General features: G+C 35.8%; 2 protein-coding genes and 1 long non-coding RNA gene across 4 annotated transcripts in view; 1 reads left to right on the forward strand and 2 right to left on the reverse strand.

Annotated features, from left to right (window-relative positions):
• Positions 1 to 12518: 12518 nt before the first annotated feature.
• LOC148862996 (CLAVATA3/ESR (CLE)-related protein 25-like) lies at positions 12519 to 14131 on the reverse strand. The gene is made up of 2 exons (XM_088979900.1): positions 13717 to 14131; positions 12519 to 12708 (listed from the first exon to the last, which is right to left on the reverse strand). Exons 1-2 carry the CDS (start codon positions 13977 to 13979, stop codon positions 12669 to 12671), a joined length of 303 nt encoding a protein of 100 aa, XP_088836026.1. The 5' UTR covers positions 13980 to 14131; the 3' UTR covers positions 12519 to 12668.
• A 4615-nt stretch (positions 14132 to 18746) lies between these two features.
• LOC148862997 (uncharacterized) lies at positions 18747 to 20033 on the forward strand. Its single transcript, XR_016109894.1, has 2 exons — positions 18747 to 19291; positions 19753 to 20033. It is a non-coding gene; the product is annotated as an uncharacterized LOC148862997 (long non-coding RNA).
• A 1026-nt stretch (positions 20034 to 21059) lies between these two features.
• Positions 21060 to 24495, reverse strand: part of LOC148862998 (phospholipid-transporting ATPase 3-like) — a 72576-nt gene continuing 69140 nt past the window's right edge. For both annotated transcript variants that reach the window (XM_088978009.1, XM_088978011.1), the window contains exons 23-27: positions 24149 to 24370; positions 23896 to 24063; positions 23324 to 23686; positions 23114 to 23220; positions 21060 to 21569 (exon numbers count right to left, since the gene is read on the reverse strand). In XM_088978009.1, coding sequence (XP_088834135.1) covers positions 21263 to 21569; positions 23114 to 23220; positions 23324 to 23686; positions 23896 to 24063; positions 24149 to 24370 — 1167 coding nt within the window. In that variant the 3' untranslated portion in view covers positions 21060 to 21262. The remainder of the gene's footprint in view (positions 21570 to 23113; positions 23221 to 23323; positions 23687 to 23895; positions 24064 to 24148; positions 24371 to 24495) is intronic.

Here is a 24495-nt window from a genome sequence, read left to right on the forward strand (position 1 = left end):
GGGATATAATAGATGTAGGGGAATTTCCCTTCCTTTCTCTACATTTTCTTTTAAACGAAGCACAACTTTAGTGTTTTAAGAAAATGCAAAAAAAAGTGTTAATTATGTTCATAGTTTCTATTGGATAAATCAAGTGAGTTTTTTTTTTCTTATTATTTTAAATTTAACATCTCAAATTAACTAAGTTGTTTCCTTTCTTCTAAACTATTGAATGACCATAAATCTAGTATCAATTATATGGATGATTCTTGATATGTTTCATTTCTTTTAAATTGGCCATTTGAATAATTTGAGAACTTTGTATTTTGAAACATGAAATCTAAAATATTTATAATTGTTAGTTGATCGGTTACTATTTTATTTAATGTTTAAATGCTAAAGCTTATTGATTATAAACTTCTATTCCATGGATGTTGTACCTTCTATCATTCTAACTTGGTATATTATATGTTATTTTTATGAATTTATAAGCTTTAATTAAATTTTTCTTAAGCTTTGAGGAATGAGATCAATGCCTTTTGGGCTCCTTAACTTCGCCTTTAGCTTTTAAAACATTGTTATTAATTGGGTCGACTCTTGTTCTTTCTTGTTTTAAATCAATTAATTTTTTAATAATAAATAAAGGCTTTTTAGTTTTCTTGTAAGTTGTATTATATTTTTGTCCAAAATGATAAATCTGATCAATAACATATAAGATACTTTTAATTAAAAACACTTGATTTATAACATATTAATAGTTTACTATATTATTGCCATTTTTGTTGAAAATATATTATCAAAAATAAAGTTTTAAGTTATTATTTATAAGAAAAAATTATAGGTTTTAGTATAATCGGGTCTATTGAGTCAGGACTGATTCTCCAAATTATTAGTCTGGATTATTCTAGGTCTATGAATTTGTCTCAGTTAATAATCGATGTAGGAATGGGAAACCCTATCTTGACCTAGACTCGACCCATTAACTGCCCTACATTAGGACAATCAATAGGCACCAAAATTTTTATACTTATTCTACATTACATCCAATTACCTCTACATTTCAAATGATTTGTTTGCATAATAAGATCAGATTCATATTTAATCTCATATGATCCAATTAAAATTTGAGATTTATTATTTTATTAAATATTAATTTAATATATATAATTTATATAATCATTTATAAATATAAAAATATATAATTTTATAAATTATATTAAATATAAATTTATACATATGATACATTCAATATTTCATATTTATATTAATTTATTACATGTGTATAAATTAAAAAAAGTTAATTTTCTTATTTTTAATTTCCTCATCTATTTTAGAAAAATATGTCAAATCAAGTCTAAATCCAATCCGAGACCCATAGGATTCAAATCCAACGCAAGATTCCAATATTCAATTGGATATCGGGCAACAACATAGCTATTAGGGGTGAGTATGGGTCAGTTCGGTTCGGTTCCATGGCATAACTTGGAACCTACCCTATAGGGGTCGGTTCTAGGTTTTTGGAATCGGAACCTATCCTATGAAAGTCGATTCCAAGGTTGGTTCAGGCCTTGGTGGTTCCAAGGTTGATTCTAGGGTCTACCCATGAAACTTGTTCTTTGTTTACTCTCCCCCTTAAAAAACGATTTTCAATAAATATGATATAGATAGTTTAAAACTTATATTATATTCATTGATTAAAGTGGGTAAGTTAATATGTAGAATATCACTATATGGCTCAAAACTTATAATTTAAATTTAAATTTTGTAAATATTACATTTTACATCGTGGTTTTTAAAACCGACCTAGAGATTAAACTGGTAAGGGGTCCAGTTACTGGGTCGAACGGTCCAACTGTTCAAATCGAGCGGTCGGCCTGTTCTAACAAAATAAAAAAATAAAAAAAGTCAAAACCATTTGAATGGTTTGAACAATTTGAACTGTTAACCGCTTGAGTCAGCGGTTTGCTAACCAAAATCAATGGTTCTTTGGAGAAAATCCGGTTTTAGAGAAAAACAAAACTGGTCACCTAACCGGTTCCCGTTTTTTCCAATCCGATTGTCCGGTCCGGTCCGGTTTTAAAAGCAAGTGAGACCATGACCTTTGTAACTATGAGTGCTTGGGTTTTATGGGGTCTATTTCAAGGCAAGTTTGGTTCCAAGGCTGATTCCGCCAAAGTCAATCAAGACTTATTCATCGGGTTAGTTCAGATAGGGTAAACCCGTAGACCCTGGAACCGACCTAGGTGGAGGTCATTTCCAAGAATTTAGAACCGAACCCTACCCCATAACAATTGGATAGGATCAATTCAAGGCTAATTCATAGTCGGTTCCATTCGGTTCTGGTAGAATCTACCCATTTGCTCACTCCTAATAGCTACATATATGTGAGTGGAGTTAATTTAGCCCAATGAAGTTGAAAATATGCCAAGTAGAGGTATTGTTTTGGGCCATTTGCCCACATTAACGCAAAGTTGAATGAAAATTTAAAAAGGGTGGGATCAATTAGTAACTTAAGTATTAAAGAGTGTATCGGCTCATCAAGACACGAGATGTGGGCTTTAACTATTGGATAAAGAAAAGAAAACAATAATAAAGGTTTTTTAGAGAAATACACAAATTAGGAATCCTTGGGTTTTAGCTGTTGGATAAATAAACACAAAAAAAAAAACAAAAATCCTTAGGATTTTAACCATTGAATTTCTAATGTAACTTTATTATTTTTTGATACATTAAAATCAATAATTCACTTACCACACTAATTTAATTACAAGCATTGCAAGTATAGAATTGATAAAGATAAAGAATGAATTCTCTAATTTTCTTATATGTAATTATGTAGTTCACTTATTAATTTTATACGATTTTGACTTTTCTTTTGAAATTATATTTTGATGGGTTTCTTTTGTACTTGTATCTAGATTTTTTTTTAATATATACAATTGTTGAAGACAGTTGTAAATTGACATTAATGTATCGTTTTTTGTTGAAGTATTGTTATAATGTATTGAAAATTTTTCTTATATTTGTATTTTGAATATTTTAAAGTTTTTTTTGTTAATTTTGGTTAAATCATTTATTAAGAAAACATTTCTGCTATGGTGATAATTTATTGAATGATCCTATAAGAAGAAAAATCCCTGGCCACACCACTGATTTTGGGTTTGGTTCGGATGTTGTTAAATTCATTTTGGATCCAACTTGATTGCAACCCTATTATAGTAAGCCAAGCTTACTTGATCTTAAACCCACTAATAAAAATTAGGCTTGCATTGAACACAAACCTTGAATTGGCTTAACTCTAATCAAACTTTTTTTAAATCAGTTCAAGTTGGTTTGTGTCGACCTCTAATACAATGCTTCCATGCCAGCCCAATTAAATGTGAACCTACCAGTGATAAAATCTATACTACCTATAAAAGAGTAAATGTCCTTTTTGTCTGGAATTTTCATTGGACGCTTTCTACCCCTTTTGTCTAAACATACAATGGGCATAAAGAGGGCATATATGTCCCTTACTCTTATTTTAGAAACTGCCCACTTATAACTGTAAATAAACTATTCATGAATTATAAATAGTTTTGTCTTAAAGATACTACCACATGCAAATGCATGTACATATTTACTAGTAAGAATAAAAGAAAATATCATGTGATGTTTTGAATTTAAACAAAGGGCTAGAGTTTTTATTTTTCCTGGTGAAAAAACAAAGGGCTAGAGTTTTGTTGTGAAATTGGGGGTCGGAAAATAAGTGCTACAACAATAGTAGCTATGATCTCTTCGATATCCGTCAATGGTTCGGTAATCGAGATGGCTACTCCACATCCATATCCATCTAAACACAACGCCGATGGTCCGGTAGCTGAGATGATCACTCAACATTCAACCCCCAAGCTCTTTGTGGTAAAGCACAATTGGAAAGTGCAAACATGTTTATTGCGTAGGGTTGTAGGTTGATAGTAGAAACTAGGGGTGCAAATGGATCAGATCATTCGATCCTATTTGGTCAAATTTGGATCACCCCAATTTGGATTTTTAGATCAGATTTGGATAATTCCTTATCCGATCTGTTATATATGCTATATATTTATTTATATATGTGTTATTTATTTATTTATACATATATTATGTATACTGTATTTTTGTAAATTTGTTATTATATTTACTTTTTATAAAAAATTTATATACATGTGATGAAAATAATTAAAAAATACTTATATATTTTGTTTTTCTTTATTTAAATTAGTATATTTTTATTTTTCTTTTAATAATTTATTAATTTTTAAAGAAAATAAATTGGATTGGATCATATCCGAATATTCGACTTCTCGATCAAATCCGAATTCATATCCATGTCTATCAGATCTGATTGGATCAGATATGCAATTAACAATGTTGGATCGGATTCAGATATACCCTTATTCAAATCCAATCTGATCTGTTTGCATCCCTAGTAAAAACCCTATTTAATGGCCCAAACTATTTATTCTGATAAACCCAAAGATGGTCACTTGGCGTCCCTACAAAATAAAAAGACATAGATCAAATACACAAAGGCTCTCCACGGTAAGGTTAGTGGACCTTATGTGTAATGTGTAATATCTAAGAAAGGCATAAGTTAATAGGATCTTTGACTCGTTGGAGTGAAGTCTCAATGCTACAAATAAGAAGGCATAAATCAAATATACAAAATGCTTTCCACACAATGGACCTTATTTGTAATATGTAATATCTAAAAAAGTCTCAAGTTAATAGGATCAGTGACTTGTTGGAGTGAAGACTTGGAATCAAATCCCATTGCCACTAAGATTGGGGGGTTAAGGGGAGGGCTAGAGGGGGATGGGTTATCCCTGTTGTGCAGTCCATGAAGAAAAAAAAAGGTAAATTATAAAACTCCCATGTATTATGGGGTCAATGACAAAGACTCCCGTGTACTTCAATTTGTGACAAAGGCCCCCTGAACTTTTACATTGTAAAAAATACCCCCTCAGCCATTAAGTCAAATGACAAAATGCGTTAAATTACCAAAATACCCCATCAAACTTTCTCTATTTTCTTTTTTTGCCATTTTTTTAAACCTAATTGACCCAAATGGAGATTTATTGCTTCAATAAAGTGACCGAGAAAACAACATACTCAATTTTCTGGCTTCATGTTGTTGGTCTCTTCTCTCTATTTTTGTAAATAAATCTTCTCTATTGGAGAAGACAATGAACAATACAAAGTGTAAAAAACAAAGTAATATACTTTCATAAATTAAAGACAAGGATAAAATAAATTAGAAAATGGTAGTTTGGGAATTTAGAAAACTTTGAACAGTGAGATGAGAATATTTTTTTGATGTTAACTGATGGAGCACTAATTGAGGGGATCTTTGTCTAACAGCTAAAGTTCAGGGGGCCTTTGTCGCAAATAAGGGGTCTTTGTCACTAACCCCATAGTAAAGGGGGGTCTTTATAATTTACCCCAAGAAAAAACATACTTATCACCACAAATGTTTTCTACTATGTAATAGGCTAAAACAGTTGGAGTTGTTGACTTGTCATGTAGAAACAAAATAGTTGTGCAATTTGGGCAGCTCCGAGTGGAGAGAATTATTAAAATCAATGTTTTCAACTTGTTGATTTGGCTGGCCATGTTCGAAGGTTTAGTTTTCTTAAAGCCTGGCTTTTAACAAAAAGTCAAAAACTATTGACTTGGTAAAAATTTGTATGATTTGAGTGGTTGAACCATTATTCTGTTTGATTCAGTCATTGAATCATGCATAATAAAACTTTTGGAGACCATAACTTTGTATTCGGTATCTGATTGAGGTGATTTTTACATCGATTGATAACTTTTTAAGATTTATGCATCACAGGGAGCAAAGGCACTTTGTCCCACTTTTTTGTTTTTTGTTTTTTGTTTTTTTGCCAAAACACGACTTTTATGTTCTCAAAACTCAATTGTTAGCATTTTTGTAAAGAAATAAAAAATATAAAATGAACATAAAACAATACATATATACATATATAATGTATTACATGCAGAATATATATATACCTTGCCTTGGTTTTGTGCATATCTTAAAAGTTATATTTGATTATAAATGTCAACTTATACTTGCACACATATATAGCACGTGTCCCTTACATTAGATTCTACTTAGGGTTGTTGAGCTATTTCGATTAGCAGTAGCCTCCGCCCTCACTAAGGGTTGTTGGGCTGTTTCGGTTGTTTTAGTTATTTGGTCTTTCTTGATTCTTTTGTTTTTTCTTTTGCTGTTGTTTGTGCTCTTTTGTTTCTCTTTCCTGCTTGAAGTTGTTATCTGTTTTATTTTTTAATGAATAATTTCTCTATAGAAATATAAAGAGTATATATAAAACGGGTCTGGATCTCTTACCCATGACAACTCTACTCACATGTACCCACATGAGATTGCAACCATACATGGAGAACATTTCACGCTCTTACATGGTGTTATGTGTGGGGAGATGATCCCAATGCATAGAGAAGTGTTTTGTGGGTAGGTGTGGGTAGAGTTGTCATGGGTAGGAGATCCAGAGTCATATAAAACATGATACATAAAGGGCCTGTTTGGCGCATCTTTCTGCACGGCCTGTTGGTTATTTACAAGCTCGATAGATTGAGATTTAGACTTTTCCCGTTTGGTTTGCAATAGATCTAGTCGCCAAAAGCTGATGCGCTGAAAAAACGAGTGAATCCCAAAACGGGCGATTTTCGGGAAGCTCCAAATGGAACTTTTGCGTTTTTTTTTTCTATTTGTCTTTGCACGGAAAGACAAACAAAAAGACACGCCTTAACCAAACAGGCTTTAGGCTGCTTGGATCTTAATGCAAAATCTCAATGTAGAGGTGTAAATTGGTGCCAAGCCACTAGCTCGGCATGATTGTATGGGCCGATGGGCCATGCTAGGCTTGGGGTTTTAGGCCAACGGGTCAGGTCGGCATGGCCTACATATCGTGCTGTGCTGCCTGTGGCTCGAGGGTTGGCACGACTTGGCACGCCCCATATATATATTTTATATATATTTATATTATATAATATATTATATAAATTATAAATATATAATAATATATAATATATAATATATTAATAAAATAAACAAATGTTTTCAATTTTATTATACTATTTTATTTAATTATTGTATATATAAGAAATTGTATACATCAAAGTTCATATAAAATTAAATTTAAGGTTTTTCTTAAATAAATAACTCTGGCCCGATCCACGACCTAGCCAGGCCCAATGCTTGGCCCATGGACCAGCCAAGCCTGGCCTAGCATGGGCCCATGTGGGCTCAGGCTATGGGCCATGCCAGGTTGACCCTCAAAACATCCCAAGGGAGGGAGGCACGACCCGACCCACACTTTGCATAAGCGACACGCAAGCCATGCCGTACCGGCTCAACACAACATGTTTTACACCTCTAGCTCAATGTGTCTTTTGAGTGTGAGAGCTACCATAAGATCTTCCCAAAAAGACTTGCCAATCGGCCCCAAAGTTTGGGCTCCACTGCTTGCGTACGCAGAGAACAGGATAGTAATTTGGATTCCAATCACTTACCCACTATGTATAGTAATTTGGCTTCCAAATTCGAATCAGCTCACAATATGATCTCTAAAATTTTGCTAAAAATATTGAAAATTTAAAATGCTATTCTTTTGGAACTCGTTGAAAACTTCTGAAAACAATGAGGATATTATACACTTGAAAGTGAGATCAAATCAGCCCCCCACCAGATTGCCCCCCACAATGTCCTACAGCACATCCTTGTCGTGTATTGGAAACATCTCCTGATGATAATACCAGAAATGGTGATATCATCATCAGGAGATGTTTCTAATACACGGCGGATATGTACTGTAAGACATTGTGGGGGCTGACGTCATCACTTGATCAAGCTGATTTTTAGTCCAAATCCTCTATTCGGGGAAACCTTCTAAATGACGGATTTGATTTGTTTTAATATCGATCAATTTGGCTTCCATCGGAGGATGTATTCTATTTAAGCCCTAATTTTAAACCTTAAACCTCTAAAACCCTAATCTTAAAATTAGTGTATAAAATGCGGATGCATGTCCTCCAACATGGTAGGAGCCAAGTGTTTTCCTTGTAAGTTATAAATATCCATCCAAGCTGCAATTACATATCCTGTGTGTCTGAACCCAAGATGGTGCCTAACAGACCAATATCTACAATTCTACATCCAACCCACTCCACCAAAAAGAAGGGAGAGAGAGGGAGCTCAAATCGATGAGGAAATTACAAGAGAGTTCAACAATAAATCTTGTCTGAATCCTTGCCTGTTCATGATTTCAATCATTTCGTCACCCTCAATGTCTCCTTTTTTTTTTTTTCACTTGAATGCCCTTGTCCATTTTACAAAGTGAGACGCTTCAACTTTAAAAGAGAAAGAAAGATTTTTCTTGAATTAAATGTTTTTTTCCTTTTTCTGTGATGCCATTTCTTGTCATTGATATATACACTTTCGCCTGTATAAGAATACAAAGTGGGTTTACCAGCCAGGTCATTTAACCAAAAAAACCGAACGATAAGGAATGTTCCTGTGCCTGTGTTTGATTGCAATGCAAATAAATTTGTATTGATGCAAAACTATAACAGTGCAAATGATTTGAGTGTAAATTCTGATCTATTTTTGTTTTAAATTTTAACTTATTTTGTTTGATTGCAATACAAATGAAGTACATTAAAACATGAATCAGAATAAAATAAAATTCAAAAAAAAGTCAAACAAGAATTTGCATTTTTTCGTTTGTACTCTTATGCATTTGTACTAGTGCAAATAAGATTGTACTGCATTTATGCCACAAACTGGCTTAGTGTTTACTGTCTACAAGGCTCCTACCCTTACATGTTCCCTCCCAAACAGGCTCTAAATGATCTCTGCAATGGATAAGCCTCTTAAAGCCAATCTTGTATAGGCTTTCCTATCTTTCCCTTCCTTTCCCTACCTTTTCCTTCAAACCAAACATAACTTTAGAGTCCTCATTAGCTGAATTTGACATGATGGACTGTGCAACCAACAAAAACGCTCCACATCAGCCATAAAGTGTATTATATGCCCCACCATGACTCAACCTTTCAATTCCATCACTCACGTGGGACGTCTTTATTGATTACACAGCCCCTAACACAGCTATCGAGTTTTAGCTGATCCAAACTCATTTTCTCTCCCATTCTAAATAGAAATAAATAAAAGGGAAAAATCCCAATTAATACCATGTACTTTGGGCCTGATGCCACTTTAGTTCTCAAACTTTAAAATGCACAATTCAGTACCCGAACTTTTAAAACATGATAATCCAGTACCTGCTATTAACTAGCTGTTAACCAGCCATTAAGTGGTATTTGAAAAAGACACAAATGAACCTCAAGTGTCATCTAATTTTCTTTACTAACCATCCAAACATTGATAAAAAATTAACAGTTTCAGATCCTTGCCTCTTCTATTCAAGAAGTTGGGGTCACCAAAATGCCCACTCAAATGTGACCCCAACTTTATTGAATGGAAAAGGCAAGGGTTTGGGACTGTTAATTTTTTTGTCAATATTTAGATGGTTGATAAAGAAAATTAAGCAACATTTGAAGGGCATTTGTGTCTTTTTCAAATACCACTTAACGACTGGTTAACAACTAGTTAACAACAGATACTGAATTGTCACGATTTAAAAGTTTGAGTACTGAATTATCGCATTTTAAAGTTTGGGGACCAAAGCGGCACTTGGCTCAAAGTACATGGTACTAATCGGGAACTTTCCCTAAATCAAATAATGTTTCTAATGTCCATCACTGTTTTCAAAACCAGACTGGACTAGACGGTCGGACTCACCTAACCGGTTCCGTTTTTCTCCAAAACTGCTTTTTCCCTCAAAACCGTTGATTTTGGTCAGCAAACCGCTGAACCGGCCGGTTAACCTTTCGAACGGTTTTGACGGTTTTTCAAATTTTTATTTTTATTTTTTTATCAAAACGGGCTGGCTATTCAGGTCAAACAGTCGGACTGTTCGAACCAGTAACCAGACCCTTGACCGGTTTCATCACCAGTTCGTTTTTAAAAACCATGATGTCCATAGTTGTCATGCTTAGTCTTTCCCGTCTTAGACTGAGAAGCTGTTAAGGGGGCCAATTTCCATTCAGTATATACGAAGAAAGTATCACCATCTTCTCTGCTTCTTTTATAAGAAAATTAATCCTATTCTTCCACCCTTAGCAGCATTTATTGGGCACTAATGACTAGTTACTATGTATATGCTATGCTAGGCTAGATTTATATTAGAAGATAGGTATGAATTTCAGGACCCAATTGCGAGGGCTAGGAGGATAAACTACCAAGCTTTAGGTCTAGCTCTTCTTCTCTATAAGATCATAGATATGAATGCCTAAACTTTTATCTTCATCATGTTTCTTAAATCAATTCTTAGCCCTACCCTTGTAAACCAATTGCGTGCATGGCCCCGTATTTTTCAAGTGGGATTTCTATACATGTATGTTCAATTCATGGGTAAACCCTAGATCTTCCTAGTATGCGACTGGATTCCCCTACTTTCACAGTGTGTAGATGTTTTTGCTTGTAGCAAGGTTTTTAAAATTGACCTAAACAACGAACTGGTCAGGGGTTTGGTTCTCGGGTCAAATGATCTGATCATTCGAATCAAATAAACGGTCCATTCTGATAAAAAAATAAAAAATAAAAAAAAGATCAAAACTATTAAATGGTTCGAATGGTTCAATTGCCCAAATCAACAATTTGCTGACCAAATTATTATTTTTTTAGCAAAAATCTGGTTTTGGGGAAAACCAGAACCGATTCCCATTTTTTCCCATCCGACAGTCCGGTCCAGTCCGGTTTTAAAAACCATGACTTGTAGTAAATCACAATTAAGGAAGAACTTTGACTAATCCAAAAACTCTATGACTTGATATTACTGCCAATTGATTGATTGCCAGTTGTTTAGGTACCATGTATTTTCAGTATCATAGTCAGACTTATACGGAAGACATATCCTATGATACCAGAAAAGTATGATACCCTGATAGGTACAATCTATGATACCTAAAAATATTTGACCAATCAAAACCCGAATTTTTATGAGTACAATCTGATTGATTACCACTTCTATGATTCACATGGTTGACTGCAAAGGTGAATTTGAATCTAACATCAGAAGCTTAGGTGAATTTGAATCATGGTCAGAATATGAAGGTGCCAATCGTCTAATAAGTTGATAAGGTCTCAAACTTAGGATCTACTCCCGCCAATACTAATCACTTAAGTTGTTGAGTAACGGATTTGGGGGACCGGTTACCTCTCCTTTATGTCATTGTAAGTCAGGATCGATTTGACTGAAGAGTGGGGGAGGGGGAAAATATACATGAACTCCCTGAATCATCCCCGGCTCCATCCCTGACAGGCTGACACAATGGAAGTAACTCATCTCCCGTCCCCTTAACCCTCCAACTCTGATGATATCAAATTTGATCTCAGGTCTCTGCTACAACAAGTCATAAATTCTATGAAGAGAACCATCAGACCGACTCATTGGGCCGGGACGGTTTGTCGTGATAGCATGACATTGGGCTGCATTTTTTCAGAACGTGACGGTGAGCCCACCAATACCATGCTGGTAGTTGATAGCTATCTACATTCATAAAATATTGCACGGGGAGGGCTCAGGGCTCCCATCTCCACGCAAGAGCAGCCCTAATTTTGAAACTTGAAACCCCCTAACTTTAGACCGAGTCTTTGCTTCTCGATTGAATAAAAAATCAAACAAAGAAAAGAAAGAAACTAAAAGAAGAAAACAAAGGAAAGGAGAATGGATAGAAAAGAAAAGCATTGAGAGCAGTGGAGGCTCCCTGCAGCTGCCTTTGGTGATTTTTCACTTTGGAGATTATACGCATGTTATTATTGTTTTTATGATTATTACGAGACGAGACTAGACTAGAAGAATCTCTCAACTCTCATGCAGATTTTTACAAGTTTGAATGGACCGAAGACCGAACAACAGTACCACACACGCATGACACCCCACCAGAGCAACCAAACCAAAAGTGAAAAAAAAAAAAAATTCTTTAGATCATCATCACCTTTACTTAATTGGTGGGACTTAGCTTTAGATTGGACAAATGCACAAGACACCTAGAAAGCCAAAGCCAAAGAAGATTGATTGATTGAAAGAGATTAATTACATTACATTACATACCTTCTCCTATCATGTATGCCTACTAGAACATTTCTTGGGTTGTGTTCCATTGATCATTTTTCTTTTTTATAGTATCTACTTGTTTTTTTCTTTTGTTCTTTACATGCAAAAGATAATCCTCTATTCTTGAATCTCTTTCCCTCTTTCCCTCTTTATCTCTCAAAATTAAAGGGGCATGGAATGGAATGCTAAAGTGGGGGTGTCTGCAAAGTTTGTTTAATCTTTCTGAATTCTGAGGATGCTTGTACGTGTATTTTTGTGTGAGAGAAGCTTGGATTTGCTTTACTCCCGGCCCCACCACCTCCACACTACTAATTCTGTAAACTGGAGCGCTTTTGCAGATTTATAAGAATTCTCTAATTTTCTAAGGAGTGTTTACAATCGATCCCACTTGAAAAACACACAAGATGATACATCTTGTAAATCATAGTCTACATTGGTGATGCTTCACCATCCTCTTGACGCCTAAGCTCGACCAGGAGGTTGCCTAGATTTCCCCGCTCTCCTGAAAAAAATGAAAGAAAACGCCAAGGTATCAGTTATGTATGCTAAAGTAGTAGTCTCTAGAGAGAGAGAACACCACGCCAAAGTACAAAAGTTAAAGATAGAGTTGTAATTAGCTTTGCTTTAGCATGATCAAGGGGTTTGGGCCATATGAGAGAGAGAGAGAGAGGACTCAAGGCTCATGAAGACCAAACTGACGTAACATTGGGATTGGAATCAACTAAAGTACCACCAAGTAGATCATCATGGTTGTGAGATGCTGAAAATAACATTGTTTTACAGGAGGATAACTATATAGTGCAATATATCCTGTTGTTGCTTTTCTATTTCATTGATAGGGGGATCAACTTGTTTGAGCATAACATTGGCCCTTATCAAACAAATTTGAACAGAAAAAGAAGGCATCTATTCTCTTCCTATAGCTAAAGTTATCCCATCTTCCACTAATATATTAAGTGTTTGTTCTTTGATTAAAAGTATTGATTTTGGAAGAATGCTTTTGCAAGATATCATGCTTAGTACTTCAACATATCTTCTAAACAGTTTCTTTTTCTTAACTAAATATACAAAAGCTCATTATAAGAATCAAAGAGAACATGCATGTTTATACTGCGCCTAGTCCCTTTTTCTTTTTTACTAGCTAGGCAAATTAAGGTGGTATTTGAGTGTGTTAAGGGCCGTCTGGTAAGAGATGAAGTGGCTGAACTGAATGACTTATTGCTTTGTCTTTTAGTAAATAAGTTATATATATTAAAGATGTTAATTTTGATCAGTTCCTTAATTACTGAAGCTGATTCGTATCCCTCTAATATTTTTTTATTTAATTATTTTATCAACTAAAAGACAAAAACAATAAGTCATTCAGTTCAGCCACTTCAGCAGTTATCAAATGACTCCATTATTAGTAAAACACAGATGCATATACAGAAATTTCGTTCTTTTTGTTATGTTTTTTTTTTTTGGGAGGGAGGGGGGGGGGTGGAGAGGGTTGGTGGATGTACAAACATACCTGTTATGAATGGGATCAGGTCCATTAGGAACCCTTCTTTTGCTCATGTAATTGGGATCTAAATCAGGGTGAACAGCAGGTTTATCTCTTCCTATCATCACCTCAAATTGCTTCGAACTTGCTGTTGATGGAGTTGCTATTTTAGTTGTTGTTATTGTTATGAATCCACGGCTTGCCAGCATCTCAACCAACAAAATGACAAGAAAGCAAACAAACAGAAAAGCTCTGAACAAAAACCTCCAAGACCCACTACCACAACCCATGTTCTCCTGGTTTTCGATGCTTAATTCCTCTCTCTAGGAAGACACCTTGTACTTCAAAGGCAGAGATGAAGTAGAGGACAAACCGACCATCTTGTGCTGTAGGGTGAATGATGATGATGATACTCTCAGAGAAAGAAAGAAAGGAAGAAGAAAGGGGGCGATAAGAAGAGAGAAGAACGGAGGAAAAGGTAAGGTAGCTAGAGTTGGTGAAGGCAAGAATTTTGGTGTTTATAATTTGGTGCCCATCAAGGGATGGTTGGTTTTCTTTATAGATGGAAGTGATTCTGTTGCACTTTCTCGGACCCAGAGAGAGAGAGAGAGAGAGAGAGAGAGCTTATCTGGGTTCGAACGTGACATGGAGGGAACCCCTTTGCTTTATACCAACCATATTGCTTTGGATTGTGTATTTTCATGCAACTACGATAAACAAAGGGCCTCTCTCTCTCTCTCTCTCTCTCAACTCTTACGTACTCTATACAAAAATACATTGGCTATTGTGCCCAGTCTCGCACTGGGTCTTTTTTTTTTTGACAGTTATGTTCAAGATTCCCTGTAATTTTCAAAAGAGTAGTGGAGAGAAGGGCAATCTATACAGCCTTTAGCTTAAAAATTGGATTAAGGGAATGACACAAGAGAAGAGAGATTAAAAGTAGGAGATAGTGGACTGAATAACTGGAAGCAACATCAACCCAGAAAGCTTCCTGATCAAAATGGAAATCACTGAAAAAGAGGCCTTAAATTAAACAACTTTCTTTTCTTTTTTCGTTTTTTCTTCTCAAGACAAAGAAATCCCTTAACGGATACATATGGTTAATTACTAGTGGTGGAACTGTTAGAATTAGAGATATTGATCAGAGGGAAAAACAGAGGTAGAAATAATGCTTCTCTTCTGCTTCAAGAAGGAAACAAGAAAATATTCAACATCTTGCTTCATCAGAGCAGTCAAAAGGATCGTCAAAAAAGGAAGGAAAAAAAAAGAATAGCTGGTGTTCGGTTTATTTACACTACAGTTACACCCCACATGAACTATCACTTTGTCAATTTCATTAGACTTGTATTCCACGGTAATACTCTGAACAATTGATGGATATATTGTTTACAAAGTCATGACGTTGGTTACAGAGCCTGTTATGTTTAAACCTTATCATGGACTGAAATCTGCTATTTCCCATTGGGAATTTTGATCTGAGAGGGGAATATTTCACAAGTTATCAGCTAGCTAGCTAGCACTCAATGAATCTGGCGCATGAAATTCGTTTTGGGAGAATAAAGTTCTTTCCAAATGGTTAAACCAGTTGCTTCTTGGATTCTCGCAAAAGGATGGTTTTATGCTTTTTTTTTTTTTTTCTTTTTTCGAATTTCAATTAACTATGATAACCCTTTTTTGGGATGGAAGAACTCATCTTTGAGATGGCTCCACTGAATCGATCCATCAACCGATGAGAAAGCATCCTAAGCAATTAATTGTGTTTGAACGGTTTTATCCCTTTAAAGAGATTTGTTGCATCTCTCGTTGGAGTATTTGACGGCCAAGAAAACTTCATTGTCGCTATCTTCTCAACGACAGCATTAGACACAGTTGCTTTTTTTTTTTTCCAGCCTAGATAAGAGATTATTCTAGCATTAGATGTCTGAGAAGCCAATGGGTTAGATTTTTTTTAGTTGTTGGGGAGTAATTATTTTAGTTGATGACATGGTTTTCATAACCAGACCAAACCAGACGGTCGGATTAGAAAAATCAGGAACCGGTCCTTTTTACCCCAGAATCGTTATTTTCCTAAAACTATTGATTTGGTCAGCAAACCGCTGATTCGGATGGTTCAACCATTTAAACCATTCAATGATTTGGCCAGATTTTATTTTTATTTTTGTTAGAACAGACCATCTATTTGATTCAAACGATTGGACTGTTCAACCCAAGAACCAGAGCCTTGACCGGTTCATTGTCGAAATTGGTTTTAAAAACCTTGATTGGTGATACTTTGAGCTTTCATTTCCAAATCTTTCGAAATATTCACTAGGGTGCAAGGGTCAAATGGTGAAGAGAGCCCATTATCCAATGTTTGGTCCCAGCTATATGGGGTCGTGGGAGGGAGAATGGATTAGCTGAACTGGATAACTGTTCTACAGAATGTGGGATCAAATGGCCAATCATTTTGGGCATATCTGGGTATATCATATCGTTTCATTAGCACCCCGATAGGCCGATACACCTAAATAAAAGGTATTTTGGGTTTTGGGCAATTTCAGGGGCCTAAGACCGACCCCATATAGACTGAAAAAAAAGTTGGTGTGCTTTAAAAACGTGTTGTGAGGTACGTTCTGTGAGGAATAGATCTCAATTCAATTGCATCTATGTGTTAATATTTAAAACCTTGATTCCAGACCAACTATAAAGTGTATATAGCTTACAACTACTTCTTTTACCTGCATTTATGGCTGTAGTGGAACAAAATGATTGGTCTCACAGCTGGCAAAACAAGTATTAAGTTAGTATACATACAAAATCATATAAATACAAATATGTAGAGTGCAAAATTTTATATTAATTTGTCTGTATTCACATTATACATATTCGTATTTGTACTATTTTGAAACTAAGCCTATTGTATTTATATTTTGTATTTACATGTTTCCCAAACTGAGCCTTAAATTCGAACCCGCTTTTCTCACAAAGTAATCACTCTCAAACTCGAACCCACTTTCTCATGCTTGCCAGTCCAACATTTTACCATTGCACCAAGCAAGGCAATGGCCTTAACAGTCTGAGTGGTTTCAAAGGAGGATGGGACCCTACCGAATACCAGCACTGCACAGTGTGCACTGGAGCCCGCTCTGTTAGAATAGTACAAGTTAAATTCAGGCACGAAGGATTAATGGGGTTAAAGACTAAAGACTGTTTTATATTGTAAAGGCCTGGAAGGAATGTTGATTCCAATATATGCCCCAGAAGATCCAGAAGCCAATAGATTTAGGGAGAAAAGCATGTACTTTTTATTGCGTAAACCACGCTCACTGGGCAATGTTTACAAAAGGAGCATCGACCATCGTTATGGGGTCCATCTCTAGTCCTTTTTTCTCGTACAAAATCATAAAATTCGCTTTACTTTATTTTGTAAGAGTTCAGGAGAGCCCACTGGGCCTTTACTACAGGCCCACCAAGTTTTGAGTTAAGAGGGAAGAGAGGGGGAGAGAGAGATGGTGGTTTGATGTGCGCTTAACATCCTTTTGATCATCATTATTAGTCTTTTTGTTGATAAAAGTTAGGGTTCCGGTCTTCAGTGGGAGTAGTCGTGCACATGCTTGAATGGATAACATCACATATACTAGTATATCTAAAGCCTGTAGAAATGGGGTTATGGCTTATTAATATATTCTTTATGATAAAGGTTTTGAGGGCTCCATTGTCAGAACAGTCTTACACTAATGGTTCTTTCTATTGTTGCTGCAACAGTGGGTTGTTTTTAAAATGGAACAAACCGCTTATTAATTTTATTAAAATTAGTGTAAGGGTACCTACATACTACATACAAAGAAAGGATTAAGATAAAGGTCTATGCTGCTTTAGGAAGGGAGGTAGTTGCAAAACCAAAACAAATGGCTTATGGAATTAAACTTCATTCATGCAAAACCCGTCCTCTCAAAGCAAAAACTTTCATCTTAAATGCTCTTCATATTGATTTATTGGCAATCTAGGGCTTGCCATGGTAATCCCAGTAAAAGTAAAGGAGGTGGTGTTGTTGAAGAGGACCTCAGCTCCAGGGTGTTTTGTTTTGATTTTCATAACCACTATGGTGATGGTACTTCCATTCTTGTTGAATATTTGGTTCTTTGTGATGGGCTTAATTTATGTCTCTTTACAGAAATAGGGGAGGTGGAGGTGAAAACAATAATAAATGTTTATTTGAAATTCTTCTTGGAAAAATTATTTTTCCTTGGAAGATGGTTTATACTTTGTGTGAAATAAAAAGAATATCTCAATTAGGAGTGATCAAATGGGTAGGTATTACCTAGAATCAAATGAAACCAATTTAGACCCAGTTCCAGGGTCGTTTACCTTACCCGACTTGGAGAATTGGCCTTGACAGAATTGACCTTTAATGAACTTGGTGGAACTAGCCTTGATACCAAATTTGCCTTGAAATAAATTCTAAAATATATTGAAGATGTGAACCCAAAACACAAAGACCATAATCTCACTTGATTATTAAATCACTTAAATGATTTGATGATTTTTCTTCATTTTAATATTCAAATATGTATAATAAATAGTATAAAAGGTAATATTTACAAAATTTAAATTATAATAATAAGTTTTTAACTGCATACTAATATGTTATGATAACTTACACATTAAATTATTCTGTTTAGCTAATAAAGATATTATTAGTTTAGAACTTTTATTATTACTATTAGGTTAAATTACAAAGACCCACCTTGTACTATAGGGTCAATGACAAAATTCCCCCTATATATATATTTTTTTTTGTGACAAAGACCCCCCTGAACTTTACAAACCCCCCTGAACTTTAGCCGCTAAACAAAGATCCCTTAATCGCAAAGTTAGATGATAAAAAAACGTTAAATTACCAAAATACCCTATTAAATTTTTTCTATTTTCTTTTTCTTGCCCTTTTTCTCTTAAAACCCATTTTGACCGCTTCCTCGGCCTTCACCTTCGCGGCATGCAGCACCACGTCGCACCGAGCCATCAGCGTATGAATCTTTTCTCTCAACAACGCCATGAAGTAGTCGGGAAGGGAAAGCCCGATGTCGAGATCGCTCATGTAGAGGACCTCCTTGTCCTTCCTCATCAAGACTTAGTCGTGGCTAAGCGCGAGCATGAACCCAGCAGCAGCGGCGTGCTCCAATACCGCTGCTATAGTGGGCATAGGGAGGGAGAGCAGGTCAACCATGATGGCCTTTAAGCCGTCGCCCATGTGTTGAAGCCGGTGGAGGAAGTTGCAGGACCCGACGGACTCGGCCCAAGCGAGATCAAAGCCATTGGAGAAGAACTTACCCTGTTCAGTGGTGACCAGGACTGAACCGCGCTTGGCCTGGGTTTGCTTGTACCTCCACAAAGTCTGCCAGCTTGGATAAGGGCATGAGGCGATCCAAGCTTTGTAGGAAACCCTATCAGAAAATACTTCTACCAGCTGGGTTACCATTTCTGGTTTCACCCTTACCAACTTTACATTTGCGGCATGGAGGTTGGAGATATCCAATAGTTCCATTTCTCCTCCACAGAATTTTGTGATCTTAGAGAAAACTTCTTTCAACCAGGCATGGAAGGGTAAATCCAAGCTTCTCAGGTTAGTACTTACTGTTGGTTCCAGCTTTCCAGGACCTTTCATTACTTGAATAGGTCCATCTATCTTAACAGTCCCACCCATTAGGACTTGCTTCAACCATTAGGACACTCAGACCCAGTCATGGCCCACCATCAATTCATCCATATCAGGGCCTCTCAGTTCACTTCAAGAGAACATCAGATGGGTTGCATAGGTCTTTGCCAGAATGGAACCGCCGAAGACTGTTATGTTCTTTGGGAGTGAAATGAGAGACCTAGAATGACACAGGTCTTGTCACTACTGGCTGGCGATGGTCGGGTTTGGGAGGGGGTGAGAGTATTTGAGGTTGAATGGAGAAGATAGTGAACAGTATAAAAAGGTAATTTGGACATTTAAAAAACTTTAAACAGTCGAATGAAATTTTTTTCGAACTAATAGAATATTAACGGAAGAGGGTTAAGTTCAGAAGGTCTTTGTTGCAGGGACTTTATCACTGACCCCATAGTACATGGGGGGGTCTTTGGAATTTACCCCTATTATTATTATTTCCAGGTTCTTCTTTGAAATCAAACCGAACTGAACCAATCAATGAATATCTATTTTTCTCATGTATTAAAAAAAGAGACTTCTTATGATTTGAGGAATTGTTTCTTATTACATTTTGCAAAGCATTTTGAATATGAGCTTATGAATTTCCTCAAAAAAATCTACCAGAGGCTTTTTGTGTTACATATAGATTAATTTACTTTGTTGTTTGGATGTATCTTATGCTTGTTGGGGGAGGGGTGGGGGGTGGTTGGATTGAAATGGTGAGACCCTGAGCTTTGTATTTTGGTTCTGGAGCAAGACGGACTTTTGTCATCTGAATAAACTTTAAAGTGACTACTTCACTTGAACTAGACTTAAAGGGTCTCAAAAAAACCAACTCCAGAATGCGAGAGAGATTGAAATGAAGGGCACCAGTACAATCCACTAGTTATAGGGAACCGTGATATCTCTTATACCATGGAATCCAGGTATATATGAATTTCAGTTTCCTTTAAAAAATGTGCCCTGAAAGGCATAAAAAACACGTGTCTACAATGCTTGAATCTCAAGTGGAGCAATGTCTCGTATATTGTACACTAGATTACAGACTACTTGCTTTGGTCCGTATTATTCCATAAATATTCAATGTAATTCACTCCCTGTGCCAGCCCAAATTCCATATTTTCCTCCCAGCTACCCACCCATGACAGATCTACAGAACATCTACTCAGTATGTAGACATATAATTACCAAAAATGATCGGTTGATGTGCTGCAGCCCAACTCAAAAGTCGGAGAATTCAATTCACTGTCAAACAAACTCTCAGTTTATGATTTCCATATGCAGTGCAATATTTTCTTACATGTTCCCAACTTCCCATTGCATTCTTTCCTCGTCTGCGTCCACCTAGGTTCGCACTTCGCAGTGCTAAATTTTCCCTACGATCTTGTGTCTGCTGTTGTGTGCGAGTACGAGACTGATGGGCTTGCCTCACTCGAGGAGTTTCGCCCAACAAAATATGTACTAGTCATAGTGGATTGATTATCTTTTAAATCTTGTACTCTTTGATCCAGAGAGTTCCCTATCCAATAGATTGTTTGAATTGACAAGGTACAAAAGCAGCTCCTGTCTAACAAGCTTTTTCCTGCATGACTCCATTAACAAACCTTTTTTTTTTCTAGCAACTCTTTTACTATGCAATTGCATTTGCATTAACCTACATCTCAAATCACCAGTAAATTAGATTGGAAACATAGAAATATTTTACATGAAAAAGAATGTCATTTGTATTAATTGGACCAATGTAATACTGAAAATCGTAAATGACTCCTAAAAACACTATGAATTCCTCAAGGGCTCACTGGGTGGAGTAACAAAAATGGGCAACGAACTGAAACTATGATATGACACAGCTATTTTTTACAAATTTTTTTGGTTAAAGAAGATGTACATATACTTTTTAATTCAATGTGTTTTTTCTGTCCTCGGTTGTGATCTCATACTGGCTCTTCTGGCAACATCCCAGGCCTTCTGTGGGGCAAAAACACCTTGTTGCGAAGCAAAGAATGACTCGTAGCCTGGTGAGTCGAAAGCAAAACCTGTGTGCTTTGATTTTTCTTTTGGTAACTGAGAGATTGCATAGCTCCTTTCCTCATCTGGTGTCAGCTGGTTCCCAATTTCCAGCAACTCTGTCCTGCTACTGTCATCAGGATCATCCCTGTGCATTTCCTGAATAATCTGATAGTCATAGGGCCAGAGCCATCTTTGAAGCCTAAAACCGTGAGAACAAGATTTTAAAAAATGTGCAGAAAGGAATTAATAGAATCAGAAACAGTGGTATCACAAATATGAATACAAGAATTGGCAACTGCTATAACAAAATTGCCTCTTAAATGTCCGTCACAGAATGTAGCTTTACAGCACTGATGGTGATGAGTCACTGACAAGCAAGCATTTCATAGAGCTTATAATCCGTAAAGGTGATTCTACTTAGAGTTGAATAAAATATAGTAGCATATGAATTTGGCATTATGCCAAAATCTCTTCATGTAGTCCTAATAATATAGGTGATATAGAGCTACACAACCTCTATATGGGACTGGGGCCCCAATGATTATTGCTGCATTTTTTATTTTACTGTAATCGCCTAGTGGGGGATAACTGTGCAAAAGAGCAACATAAGCAATCTTTAGGTATGACCATAGTTGGCAAAAATACATATACAGAGAAGTACAAAAAAAAAAAAAAAGCTTCATGATGAATTTGGTTTCAATAATGGAAAAAAAAAACTTCAATGAAACATACATGATACAGTAAATAGGTTGGTTAAAAATGAATATGCATTTAATAGATTATCTTTTAAAAATAAAGAATGAAAATTTGGCATGTTATACATGTTAATGTATATACGAACAATTAAAAATATGCATATTTACAAATACAGGCATTTTCATGGTATAAACATATACTAAAATAATACATCCTATATCTTTATACCATATTCTGAAAATCCATATTATTCACATATCATACATTTCCTATGAAAAATTCCTATATTATTTCTATTTCTTCAAATAATTTGGCATCTAAAATATGCATATTCAATAGTAGACTAAGATGGTTTGGTCACATGTAGAGAAGAACATCTACAGAACCTATAAGTGATTTGTTATAAGCTGAAGGAACTAGAAAAAGAGCTAGGGGCAGGCCAAAAAAGGCATGGTTGTAGTAAGAAATGATTTAAAGGGCTCATAATTTAATAATGGATATGGTATTAAACAGAACAGAACAATGAAACAGGATCATGTGGCTGACCCCATATAGTTGGGACGATGCTCTGATGATGATAAGAAAGGACTTATTCAATAGTAATGCATCATAATATTCTAAATAACGAATCACATGGCTAGGGGCCCAGGCCTCAGACCAGTGTACAGGTCACAGAGCCCCAAACCCAAGAAACTCCCACTGTTATGTGTGCAATCAAAATCCCTTGTTCACACACACACACACACACACACACACACACACACACACACACACACAATTCATGAGAATCATTTATGCAACGAGTAGTAAACAAATCACGTATCAAGTGATGGAAAAAAAAATGCTTGCCAAAACATGAGGGCCCCCAAGATGCTACAGAGGAGTTTTCTATATATATATATCAAGTTTATATGGGGGATTGGCAGACAAACCTACATAGAAATTAAAGATATTACAGCACAAATATTTCATTTAGTCCAATCCTTAACAAAACTACATATTCAATCAAATGTCAAGCTTCAGGAAACAAATAATTCTAGGTCTTACCCTTGGTAAAGGAAGTCTCCAAGAAGTGCAACAACGGGGACAAGGAGAAGTGTGAGATAGAAATAAAATGTACTCATTAAGACATAGATGACAAAAAATATATTTTCCTGCATGAGACCCAGAACAATAAAGCAAATCAGCACACTGGTTTAGTGGCAGAAGAAAGAAAAGAAATTGAACAAAGAATTAAGACAATAAAAAAGGACTTACTTGTCGATCATATGGTGTCATAACTCCAGAATAAAGAAAGATGAAAACAAACCATGCCAAAATACTACCCGCAACACTAATGTGGTGCCACCTTGTGATTGAATTACAGGCCATAAGAAGACGCAAGTTGACAGTTACCACAACACAAGTAAAGGCCATGGTACTGATGTCCCATAACCCAAATGTCTTGCCTGAAGAATTCTGGCCACCACGACTAGAAATAGTCACAAAGTAATAGAAGATCAGTGACTGATACAAAGAGAAGAAAGCCCAAACCCCCACAACTCTCCATTTGAAGAAGGTATTTCTTATTCCCTCCTTGTATAGCTCAGGATACTTCTTAGAAAGCGAAGCACTGACATCCTGGCAAAGCATAACCTCGAATCAATCACAGCACATTTTCCATTTACATATTTAACAAAATAGACAAACTAAAAGGTACATGTAAAAGTAATCGATTACCATTAGGCACTAAATATTTAGGGCCACAGTGCCAATCTAAACTATTATAGTGATTTTGTTATAAAAAAAAAACTCATACACTGATCACTTTGGGAAAGTGATTACTTTACCTTATCAAAAAGTCCAACAATGATCACAGGCAAAGCTGTAAAAATAACATTATACAAAGACTGGAACCAATCATCATAGAACCTCTGACCAGAAAACCCAGTTTGGAAGGTGAACCAAAATTGAGTCAAAGTAAATGTAAGGTTCTTGTAGAAAAAGTATGTTACAACCTGCAATCAACAAAAATACATATTTAACACAGAAGTGATAAAAAAAGAACTTGACATAAATTTTGTGGCTTAAGTAAAGTAAAACCTTGCAAATTCTAAGATATGACCATCGGCCGTGCACAAGAAGCAAGTCTGTAAGGAACCGAAACTGAGCAATTGCAAAATCACTAGCCATGACAGCCTGCATTCCCTCTAACCCACTTATCCCAATGCCAACATGGGCAGCTTGAATCATGCTAACATCATTGGCACCATCTCCAATGCTAAGTGTTATCTTCTTTGCACCTTTTTTAACCAAGCTAGTCACCTGAGAAATGCCATGCAAAATTTTCTTCTTTTGATCAATTGGCAAAATATAAAATTTGCTTTATTGAATCTTTCTCCAAATCACAGGTCAAAGTCTAAAGCTAATTTAATTAGTGCACATAGAGC

The sequence above is a fragment of the Nelumbo lutea genome, chromosome 3 (genome assembly GCF_056320005.1).
Source record: "Nelumbo lutea isolate HS-2025 chromosome 3, American lotus-T2T, whole genome shotgun sequence".
NCBI classification, from domain to species: Eukaryota; Viridiplantae; Streptophyta; class Magnoliopsida; order Proteales; family Nelumbonaceae; genus Nelumbo; species Nelumbo lutea.

Excerpts from the sequence above, each read along its gene's own strand:
- LOC148862996 (XM_088979900.1), bottom strand. The coding sequence starts at position 13,979 with ATGGGTTGTGGTAGTGGGTCTTGGAGGTTTTTGTTCAGAGCTTTTCTG. Across the intron at positions 12,709-13,716 it reads CCTGATCCCATTCATAACAG|GAGAGCGGGGAAATCTAGGC; the intron begins GTATGTTTGTAC and ends CATTTTTTTCAG.